At 29.9% G+C, this 12,915-nt stretch overlaps 1 protein-coding gene across 1 annotated transcript; it reads left to right on the forward strand.

Moving 5' to 3' along the window:
* Window positions 1–3,982: 3,982 nt before the first annotated feature.
* LOC108914687 lies at window positions 3,983–10,208 on the forward strand. The gene is made up of 4 exons (XM_018720538.1): window positions 3,983–4,246; window positions 7,819–8,160; window positions 8,992–9,149; window positions 9,892–10,208. Exons 1-4 carry the CDS (start codon window positions 4,226–4,228, stop codon window positions 10,193–10,195), a joined length of 825 nt encoding a protein of 274 aa, XP_018576054.1. The 5' UTR covers window positions 3,983–4,225; the 3' UTR covers window positions 10,196–10,208.
* The last annotated feature ends 2,707 nt before the right edge of the window (window positions 10,209–12,915 follow it).

Consider the following 12,915-nt stretch of genomic DNA (forward strand, 5'->3'; position numbering starts at 1 on the left):
TAAATCAATTCCCGCGACTGATTCAAAAGCTATAGCTAAAACAAATTTTAGTCGGTGAAAATTCAAGTATAGCAAGAAACTTTGACTCAGGACTTTTTAATGGTCATATACCGTACGCGCTTAGTTTGCACTACTCTTCTATTACAGTATTTACAGTTTCTTCACTGCTTCAGTTAAGAAATTAAAATATTTTCTATGGTTGAAAATGAGATTATCAAATTTGTTATTGTCGTGAGATATATCGTAATTATTGTCGTTGCCACTCAATGTCTATACTGATACAAAGCATTGCTGTGTACCTATTGGCAGACTCCGAGGGCGACCTACTAATTTGTTAAACTTTTTTTTTCGTATGTAATATTTGAGTGACTATTTTTAATTTTTACTTCAGATAATTATTAATTTTTTAGTTTGTGTATGAAATTGTTTTGGCACACCAAGGATTTTTGATATTAAAGACCCAAGACTTCATTTGTTTTCTATGAACATTTTTAGAATTAGCTTAATACCTAAGCTTAAAATAAAATAAAAATTAATATAATGTGTTAAACCCTTACCCTGTAAAATTTTATTATTTTTATTAGTTTACGTGATTTGTATTTTCCCTTAAAGCTGCCGAATTAGTTGCGGGCGACCATAATTTATAATTTAAGTTCCAAATCAGTCAAAATGCTGTGCTTGACATACATCAGGCCAATCGAATTTTTCTACAAACTTAATATTGAAAAAGTTGGAAAATAAAATTTTACGATATTTATGCTACAAAATTTATTATCTCTGTCCTAGATTTGAAACAGTCAACAGAAATTTTGGTATTACTGACTGGTAAATTTGGAACAGGTGCATTAGTGATAACAAGATTTTAGCCACTCTGAGTGACTGAAGAAAAAAAGCTACAAACACTATAAAATCTACCGACAGCCGTTTCGCATCACATCTTAGTTCCGAAGGATGCCAATAGATGGCGTTGTTAACATATAATATAAAAGAAAAATAGTAATTGCGGGCTGGTTGGAATTTTTTCTCCATGCGATGACATTTCTAATGCTATAGGTAAAATAGGTATTATGACCAATTACTTTGAATATTATGTGATCGCTCGATTTGCCTCTGCGGTTCACGCCTTGCACACCCGCTTACGGCGGGTTTGCTCCAATGATGTCATGATGTTTGGCAATAATATCGACGACTTTTCCGTCTCGTTAAAATATAAAAGTTATATTTTATCGTGACGACTTGAGAAAATTAAATTGGTCATATTTTGATAATGAAGCATGGGAGCTATACCGTTTCTAAGGGGTCGATGTCTAGGCCCACATAGGGAAACTTCGTGACAAAAAAAATGAAATGAATGAAATTTGAGAAATTGAAAATTAAAATAAGGATGGCCGACATTAGATCTGGAAAAGGGTTACACATATATTTGCAAAATATATTTTGTGAAAAACAAAAGAAACAGCTGTTTGTATCTATCATAAAAAAGAACATTGTGAATATTTTAATTTTTATAATGCAAATTTCGTTCTAAATTAGAAAAATCTCTGTGTAGATCTAAAAACGCTAAGGTTTTGCGACCCGTTACTATAACGGTTAATTTTTTTAACCTCAAACTTTCAAATATCTCGAAGAATAAGTACATTACTACAAAAATGTCCATATTAAAAATTTAATCATTCCACAAAGGCTAAAATTAGTGCCCCTCACCCCTCCTTGTAAGTGGGGCGAGGGGTAACTTAGAAATATTAAATTGTTGTACAGATTTGGATACTACGGCTAAAAGGACGTAGGATTAACCTGAAACATTATTTTTATTCATGATAGATGGCGCCCCTACTGAGAACTTATACTCCGCGGTCGAAATTATAGAGAGTGACTCAGACATAATATAAAAACACTATTACCAGAATGCGTAAAAAATATAAAATGATTTTTATACGGTTCAATATTATTTATCTTTGTGCCGCTCGCTACGCACATCGATAGAATCTATAATCGTCTATAGACTGAGTTACACTGAACGTCGATCTATATTCTATCTCTGTCTTTTGCACTTGTTAGGGAATAGGGAAATGCTTTTTTGATTTATCCGTCCTGAGAAACGTCATACCATAAGCGTAGACAAGGGGTCTAATTCCATGGCTATAATAAATTGATAAATTAAAAAAACACAACTGGGACGTTTTAAAATGCTGTAATAATTAAAATGGATCAAAGTGCCGGTTATAGCAAACCGTAAAAAAATATTAGATGTTATGTTTTATTATATTTTTTCAATATTTTCTATATTTTGTTGCCAATGGATTTTCGTTCCCGGCACGCTTCATCCCCCTTACTAGTCCAAAAGCTAGCGATGAGTCACTCTCTATAATTTCGACCGCGGAGTATAGGTGTATGCAAAGGCATGCGATTCTGCAATATGTTTGCAATAAAAATTACTACGTTTTATGTACATACTCGAAGTTCGTAGCCAAAAAAGTTTATTCATTTTACAAATTTCGAATAACTGGGAGATTGTTACCTGTAGCAATGTAAATGGCTGGATGGTTAGTGTATCTCAGGAACAATGACGAGAACATCGTAGTTTTCTGTTTCCTTCAGGGTGATTGATTAAAAGTTATTTCTTTCTTTATATCTTTGCAGTAAAAAAAATATTTTTATGTTATTTTAAACAAAAGAAATGGTATTTTTAAAATAAAATACAGAAGTATCACAAAAAGGATGCCTTTTCATAATAGAAGTTACTTAACAAGTCATTTTTCAGTAATTGAAAATTTAAGAAATAAAATTTGTTTTTACGACTAATTTTGATTATTTACCCTGAAAACAGGGTATTTTTTATTGCAAATGTATTGCCGAACCATATGCATAGGTTCTAAGTAGGAGAAATCGAAAAAATTGAATTTCGTCGATTACAGAGCCATCTATCATGAATCGAAAAAATGTTTCAGACAAATCCTACGTAGTTTTAGCCATCGAACTCGAATCTGCACTAAAAAAAATAGGAGTTCCTATTTAATATTTCAAAGTTAACCCTTGCCCCACAGAGGGACTAATTTTGGCACTGAAGGATTCCTCTGTAGGAAGATTAAATTTTGGTTAACATTTTTTTCGAATGCTTATTTCTCGAGATATTTGAAAGTTTTAGGCTAAAGAAATCACCCTGTATGAATAAATAGGTAATGATGTAGGTAACAACCAGTTTTTTTATTTTGGACAGGTTTTGTTAAATAGGTAATTCATTGTATATTCCTTCTTTTGATTTTTTCCTGTAATGACATACCTGTTAGGAACTAAAGAAATAACAAATTAATTACCGTTGCCGAAATTATTTAAAAATTTATTCGGAAATAAATCGGTCTGAGTGAAAACTGACTGAATCCATTGAGGAAAATTAATAAGTACATTTTCAGTCAATATTGAGCATTTTAATAATTTTACAAATTTTTGTTAATATTTAAACTAAAATTAAAATAGTTTCACTTATAAAATTTTAGTTGTACCTGTACTCATACTAACAGAGGAAAATTTCACTATCATCGATTGGACAGAAATTGATACTTATTGAGTGAAAATAAGTCCAATTTTTCTTATAGTGTATCCATGCTTCTGAATACAATAGGTATTTGTTCAAGCTAAGTTTTTTGAATCACCTTATCAATATATTTTCACAGTTAGGTATCAATAATAGCTCTTTCTCCACACTTTATTAAATACTGAATATAACAATAGCTTACAATGTCGTTAAACGTACATAAATGTAAACAATGTGAAAATAAGACGCATAAAAGTTCAAAAAACATCTATATAACGTTCTGAAGGTTAAACAGATTCACAGCGTCTTCTCTTAATTGTTAAAGTGCGCGCTATTCTATGTACAAGTCAATTATGAGTAATTTTTAACGAACAGCCAGTAATATTGGTCAGTAGACACAAACAGATTAATTAATTGTTTTAAAATAACCATAATTTACATTTCATCGTGATAATACGATTAAGCTTTATTTTATTCAGCATACGGTACTATTACCTAACATTTTAGGAACTTCTCATACAGGTTCGGGATGTGATCATCTTCACTGTAGGTATGGAGGGGCAGATTACGGATATCATGCATATATATAGGTGGATTGGTGATTACGAAATTATTTGAAAATTTATATATAAAATCCCGGTGCTATTTTTTCGGACAAATTTTGAAATAGTTCAGTGATACAAACAGTGCAGTATGAAGGTCTTGTTGTTTGCGGTAAGTAGTGTTTGAATATAGCTTTGGAAAGTGCATAATCCGTATTGCGTAATTTTTCACAGTTAAATTAATTTATAATTATGTATAAAGTCGGAATAGGGCAAGGAAACCAGCATCTTGATTTTCTGAGTAGGCCAACCATTCGACTTTGTTTGAATTCTTGCTCAGGACTATATGTAATAATAAAGAGATTAGAATAAAGACGAATAATACAATTAAAAAACATTTATATAGTTATATACTTTAGTTAGCCCGCAATACTGTAATTTCCATTTATTTAGCCTTATTTCATTCGTGTTTATCTTATTATGCATTCGCATTATGGAGGAATTCTAGCCATTCCAATAAAAATTTTTATTTACAAAACCAACAATTGCATGGAACTATAGCTAATTTAAAGAGTAGACATTTTCAACAATATTCTGTGGCTTTTGGCATTTTGACTTTTTTGCCTATATATATTTACAGGAAGTAAGGCTTTACAGTGGTTTGCCATTTTCTGTTCGACAGCTCATTATGATGTGTTCAAGGTAGAAATTAAAAAGCATTTGCTTAAAAATTGTTTCCATGCGTTCCAAGAATTTATTAATACTCAGTCTAGTCATACTGGTTAAAAGTTGTTAATTAATATACTATATAGGTACATATAAAAAATTTAATTTGTATTTTTGTATGTTTTTTTTAACTTACGTTTTTATCTAAAAATATGTACTTTTGACTTTGAATAATAAATTTTATTCTGTTCTGTCCTATACATTCTTATTACACTATTTTTTGATGAGCACGAAAAAGAAAATTATTTCATAGATGTTAAATTAAATTCAATCAGAATATTTTGCATAACCCTTAATAGTTGCTTGATGTATCTTCAGCAAATTACAACACTATTAATAATAGAAATTTTATTAAAACTGTTTTTATTTATTTATCTCTACTATCACAGATAATTTTATCCTTTGGAAATCATTACGCTAAGCATTGAAGAAGTATTAATGAATTACAAATATATTCATTAAATATTATTCTATGGCAGTAACTATTTTTATGGATGACTTCACTAAAATTACCTACATAATATTTTGGTTCCAAAGATTGTTAGTTATTTATATTTTATTGTTTTCTGAGGTATATATACCACTATAAAATATTTTCCGAAATTACATTGATTTGCTTAATTGAAAAACCATTTCATTCCTCTAACAATTATAATAGATTTATATCTATGATTTATGTATTTTGAAAAAAACGAAAATGAAGAGAATTAATTATCCCATATCTTGACAGTATTGGGTTTAATAAATTTGAATTATTAGCATTTGTTTCCAAGTGGAAGAAAATAAAAAATACAAATTATTAACATTTCGACGTTCTTTTATTATATTTCTAGATTTTTCTAGTAATTTTAAAATCTTGCATTGCATAACAATATACTATTAAAAAAACATTATGTAGGTATATTTAAATATACGTAGCTTGTTGATACTTTTAAAAATTTCCATCTAAAATTCCAATGGTTTGATCATGTTTCAATTCCTTGTTTAATATTTCGAAATATGAATAATTTCTTAGAGAAATTATCAAGGCGTAGAAGCGTCATTGGCATCGCAGTTATGTTGTATACACGTAGGTAATATTCTTCGACTCTGACCTATAACTTAAAGATTGTAATTTGCATAATGAGTAAATATTGGAAATTATGTTTCTTTCGAGAATTATCCAGCTAAATACGACAAATTGTACAACTCATACTATGTATTTTCCGATATTTAACAATAAAGAGAAAGGAATAAACATAAAAAATTTCAAGTGGCATATGATTATCTTTTACAGGGGGTCATTTTCTATTCTCCTACATGTGTTACATTTTTTATATTCAGATATACAGGATTGGTTAAATTAGTATTTTATTGAAATGTGGAGATTTGCCTCAAAATAGTTTATTTTTTAGTGTTAAATAATTCCAAAGTCGTTAACACTAGAGAAACAATGAAACCGTGAACTTATAAAGTGGAATTCATTTGCCTTTGTACATACAATTAACATAGTTTCAGGAACACATGTAGTTTTAGATTCACGAGTAGATACTGAGGGCTATATTATTTAGAATTCCAGAATTTTAAGGCTATTTATTTTGAAAATGTAATAAATGCTTTTAATTGATTGATTTCTTAAAGTTTATATGCGCAATTTTTTGTGCAGCATTTTAGAAAATCTAATCAAGTTGGAAACAATATCTCTTCACTGTACCAGTTATATAAACTTTCTTCAGGGTATAACACAACTGACAATGCATTCAAAATTAGGGAAAAAAACATATTTTTACCTCGTATGTTTACCTTATGTTTCCTGAATTTTGTATATTGCTTTAGAATGGTTTTAAGAAACTATTAACACGTGCACAGCATTAATCACAGTTATTGAGTACCTTTACTTTGCTGGACAAAACAGGAAAAATATATTTTCTGATGTTTACATGTCCTCAGTGATCTTTCAATGCGAGAAATTAAAGGAAGTTGCTCTAGTTTAGCATTACTTTCGTCACTTCCTAGATGGATCTACTTGTTCTATCATTGTCCTACTAAAAGTGCGATTTCCTGACTATAAAAAGCCAAAGATATTCACCAATTTATTCGAAAAACAGACAATTACAAAGTTATAATTATCTTTTCTAAAATTATTTATTTCAAAAAAAGTTAAAATATTTTGACAATTTTTTATTGTTTCAATACTCAATTGATAGTTACTTAGCAATACCTAGATGTTTTTTTACTGCGGTAAAGCCATATATGATTTTAAGCTTTGATAAACAGGCGAATTGTTAGTATAATAATAGTTACCTTGTATATATAATTTTATAAAGATTTCTACAGGAATTTAAACACGTTGTTATTTCGTCTTTAAAAATGCATTCTTAAGCTTGTATTATTAGTTGCATACCTATTTAACAACTTCAAATCGCTACCTACTATCTTCCTTGATGACACAGAAAACATACCCATAGAAACATGAACGATATTGATCAAGGTTCGAGTATTAGTCATCGGTGTGAAGCCGTTATTTATTCTTTCTCTTTGTTATTGATTTTGCTTTTCTTCTTATCACTGATTTTATAATTGTTAGATTAGTTTGTTTCAAGTATCTACACGTCCCTTATTTTAACTGATACACCCTAATTTGGTCTTTCAAATTTAGCCGAAAAACAAAATCTTCCTTACATCCTATATATGTTAAAAACCGTGAAATTTGATTAAAAAAAACTTCTCGCCATCTTAACAGGAATAAATCTATAATTCAAAAAATAGGCCGTCAAAATAAGATTAAATTATTGAAAAAAGTTTCTATAAAGTTTGCGAATTTTTAAATAAATTAATTTATATTCGTTTTCTTAGCTTTTCTTCAACGACAAAGATTAACGCAAAATTTAGCCACGAATATATTTATGCTTTTTAAAGACTTGGATTTTCAAATGCTCGCCTTTTGAAAAATGGAGTTATAGATTATTCTCCAAATTATAAATATATTTATATTTAAAATAAGAAAGTGTGTAAATTATTATTTTCACTTTCTTTTAGTGCGCTCTCTCTTGCGTCATTCAAGGTCTCTTGAGCGCAGAAGTCCGTCTGATAGACCTGGAACCCACTGATGCTCAACAGATCATCGAAAAACAAGACCAGTCTTTGAATTATGCACCAAAAATCGATACTAATGTACCTGCGGTTAGATACCTTGGAAATGAACCCCACCACGTGTTGGAAGATATCTATTTAGCTAGACAATATCACGGCCAGGATGGCGTTGGAGGATATCTCTATGGATACAATATACCTGACATAGCTAAAACCGAGAAAAAGAAGGCAGGAGGGGATCTGAGAGGTGCTTATAACTACATCAACGGAGAAGGAAAAGAAATAAGGGTAACATATCTATATATTTTATTCAATGTAATATACAAATTAAGATTAATGCAATTTCGAATTGAATAGTTTTGAAGTAAAATTTTAAAACTATTTACGTAAAAAGGAATTTGTGAACATACAGTCCATTATAATATTCTTTGTTAATATTTTGTTCCTTTACGCTATAATGGCACTATATATGTATAAATTTGAGCATGACCTTACGCTAGGTAGTCGATGACTTAACTATCAATTCAAATGGTTCACGATTTAGAACATTTTTGTTCCTGAATCAATTGGTGCAACGTATCGAAATGATACAAGAGCATCATTTACTGTAAAATTGTTTAAAATTTTTGGGTCAAACAGAGGAAATGTCCTCATACAAAACAGTAAGAACAAAACTTAGCCACAACCCTACAGTTCATGTTGTTTCTGATTAAAATTAATGAATAGTAAAATAGTAAAATCCAGTTTCAAATTTCATTCATCGTTTTATCTTGGATATATCTGAAAAAAAGGAAACTTTCAGAGACGGCTCCTGAAGGGCATTTCTTTCTATTTTCATTTTACGAAATACATTATATCGTACTGAAGTTTAATATAGGTAATTAAGTTTTCAAAGATGCTAAACCTACTAAAAACGCCGTTGTTTTGTAATTTTATTAATTAATTAAATTTTAATAAATGTAAAACAATATAACTATGTTTTTAATTTGTTTGTAAATGACCACAGGTATTATGTAAATAATTTTTAATCGAGTTATATATATTAAAAAAAATCATTTTGTAACACATAAATAACAGAACAAACGAAAATAATAAAAAATATAAAATATTAATATTTAGGTACAATATTGGGATGATGGAACTGGTTTTCATCAAGTAGACAATGTACCACAAATTGCTCCTAAACAAGTCGATGATTCCCCGGAAGTTAAAGCAGCCAAAGAAAAATTCTTTTCAAGATGGCATCAAGAAGCCGAAAGAAATTTGCACCCACTCCCGTAAGTTAAATAATATGTATTTTCTATAAATTCTGTTAAATCCAATACGAGGTTGGAATGTAAAGTTCGCAATCTTATCACAATAAAAGTGTCATTGCTAAAGATCACCACGGCCATCTGCAACGTATTCTCTTTTGATAACATTTACCGAGTATTTTGTCAAAAGGTCTTCAGAACTACATTGGGAACGGGGAAGGTTTACATCATATATATTTGTTATTCATTAAAAGCCTTGTTTAAATAATTTAAACATTATATATTCAAAATTCACAACTTTTACAATAATGTTTAATCAAACTATTTCAATGGATGGTCCAAATAACAATAACCAAAACAACAATAAACCATTTTATTGTTGTTTAAACAGTTATTCAAATATGCTATTAGAACTTCGAAGTTCGAAGGTTACAAAAGTCTAGAGACATTAAGTTTAATTTCAGAATTATACAGTCATATATAAAACTTTTAGTTAGTAACAAAAACAAAGCAAAAAAAAATTAAAATTCCTTATTGATTAAGTATTATCAATATTGTTTTTCCTTCTATATCTGTTGTTTCTCTTTTACTCTAAGAAACTTGATTTGATTTTTGTTTCAACAATTCCGTCAAGCTGTTATACCAAATTATAACTAAATTTTCTTTTCTTTTTCTATTAATATTCTCTATTACTATATTCCCGTACATAACATCTAGATTTCAAAAAACACATAATGTATACAATTAATTTTATATTAAATTTTAGTAACCCTTATGATGCTCACCAAACGTATACTCAACCACAAGTCCAACAGTATCCACAATATCAACAACAACAACAACCTGGACAGTACTACCAACCAAACCAAGTTGACTACAGTGGCCAGTACAGCGAAAAGAGAGATGTATATGCTGCACCTCAAAACAGACAACAAGATGAGGAGGAGGACACAACTGGACCTCCAAAAGGATTTTTCTATAGCTATGATTATCCCGTTGGTATCATTGTACAAAAAGAAGGATTAATTAGAAAAGATGATTTGAGAAGTGCATATCCAGCGAGTAATTGAAACAAAAAAAAAACAATTACTTCAACTCAATGTGATTCTGTAATGTACTAGTATTTATTGGATAAATTTTGCCTGCCTATTTATTTAAGTGTCTGTAAAAATATACTGTGAAAAGAAGTTTTGTTTATAAATATTAGTATGTTTTTCTTAATTTTTACTTAAATTGTAATAAATATAAAAAAAAAATAGTAAAAATTAGCTTTGTAAGAACTTGCTTTGTTACAATAAATATTATCCCAGATTTTTTTTTTATTTAAGGTATCTTACGATTACTGTAAGTTTTTAAAAATTTTTTATTTCTTTATTGACTTTGTGGTAATGATTTAAAGTCGCAAATCGATTGTAATTGCTATACAGGGTGGTCCGAATTTTATGCAGGAAACTTCGAGGACAGATAGATCTCTTTAAAATAATAGGAGCTTGCCTTACAAACATAGGTCTGGAACGGCCTCGTTTTAGAGATACAGGGTGTTGAAGTTGTTAAAAAAAATTTGATTTCTTGTTTATATCTCAGGAATCTATTAACCGATCTCAATAAAATTTGGTACAAATAATGTACGATAGTAGGCCTTGCATTCCCTAAAATATGAGCTCTAGAGGTTTAACCAGTGGTGTACAACTGGACACGGGTCACCCCCTTTTTATAAAAAAAACCTACGCCACTGTATTTTTTACAAGTTATGATAACGGATTTATATTCTAATGCACTAAATACGTAAAAAGGGTGACTTGAATTTTTTCCCTAAAGTTCACCATTTTCAAGTTATTCATGCAAATACAATCCCCTTATGACGGACACTTCAAATCATAACATTACAAAAATATTTATGTTTATGCTTAAAAGTAAGTGCAATTTGTAAGCATATCAACAAAATTCTTTCCACATCACTTGTGAGGTAGTGTTCCTGGTGTGTTTTAGTTTTCCCTGGAGGCATTATCTTTACAAATAAGAACAATTTAAATCAAAATAATAATAAAAATACATTTACCAAGCAACAACAACTAAACAAGAAACAAAATTAACGTTACGTATTTACAGCAATTATTTAAAATGCGAACCACCCACATCGATACATTTCTGACACTTCTATTAATGGAACTAATTGAATATCATTCATTACACCCGTCTTCTATTCGCTGCAGTAGTTGTGGTCTAGTATCTATTGGAGTAGAGTAAACTTTACAGGTAGGTCACCTCAAACATAGAAGTCCAGGGAGTTTAGATCTGGCGATCTGGCTGGCCAAGATACTGGACCCTCAGCACCATTATGGTTGACATTGGCATTTGGTCTTCTACCTATCCATCATCTCATATAACTTTCATTAAGCCATTCTTGTATTATTCTCCTAAAATGCGCAGGAGCACCATCCAATTGTATCCAGCTATTTTGTCGTATATTTAATTGAACATCTTCTAATAATTCAAATAGATGGTTTTCTATGTAGAAAGATTAAAAATGACTCCGAATTTCATGAGGATTTTCTTGTTCCCAAATATCCAGATTGTGAAAATTCACTACCCCTTGCCTTGTGAACGTAGCCTCATCGGTCCAAAGTATTTCTAGTAAGAATTCAAACAACCACTGATAAAAATTCAGGCGTCTCTCTGCATCTCCCGGAAGTAAATTTTGCACAGGTAGTAAATGGTACGGATTTCTGCCATCCTTACGTAGAACTTTTCAAATTTTCGATTTACTCACCCTAAGTTGCCGAGACGTTCTTCATGTACTTAACAATTAGCCGAGGATCGTCATCAAATGCTTTTAAAATTTAATTTCTGTGCCTCTCCTTCCTTTGTCGTGATTTTCCAAATATTGTTTTAATCCAAAAAGATGAAAGCGATGAGTGTAAAGAATTTTGTTGATGTGCTTACAAATTGCACTTACTTTTAAGCATAAACATAAATATTCTTGTAATATTATGGTTAGAAGTGTTTGCCCCAGGGGGATTGTATTGGTATGAATAACTTGAGAACGGTGAACTTTAGGGAAAAAATTCAAGTTACCTTTTTTACGTATATTGTGCATTAGAATATAAATTCGTTACAATACCTTGTAAAAAATACAGTGACGTGGGTTTTTTTATAAAAAACGGGGGTGACCCTGTCCAGTTGTACACCACTGGTTGAATCTTTAGAGCTCATATTTAAAGGAATACAAGGTAAAAATACATTATCTGTGCTAAATTTTATTGAAATCGGTCCATAGATTCCGGAGATATAAACAAAAAATATATTTTTTTAATAACTTCAACACCCTGTATCTCTAAAACGAGGCCGTTCCAGACCTATGTTTATAAGGCAAACACCTGCTATTTTAAAAAGATCTATCTGCCGTCGAAGTTTCCTTCCTAAAATTCGGACCACCTGTATACATGCATACATACATATATGCATATAAAATTATAAATTTAATTAAGATTGCGCAAACAGAGTAAGTATTGTAAAAAAATAAGAAATATGGAATGCATAAACCTAGTGAAGCATTATTAATAATCTGTAATATAATCTGTAGGTGATTTAACATAAAATTAAATAAGTATGAGGGAAATATACTACCATTGGATTAATAACTATCCAAGAATTAACAAATTTTAGTTTCGTGGGAAGATAATTTAGGAGATATTTTATTCAAAACCATTTTATTTGTACAAAAAAAATTATATTGATATTTAGACAATGGGGTGTTTGCCACTTTTTCAGGTATTACCATAAAATAAAA

Source organism: Anoplophora glabripennis, unplaced genomic scaffold (genome assembly GCF_000390285.2).
Source record: "Anoplophora glabripennis isolate ALB-LARVAE unplaced genomic scaffold, Agla_2.0 scaffold1048, whole genome shotgun sequence".
NCBI classification, from domain to species: Eukaryota; Metazoa; Arthropoda; class Insecta; order Coleoptera; family Cerambycidae; genus Anoplophora; species Anoplophora glabripennis.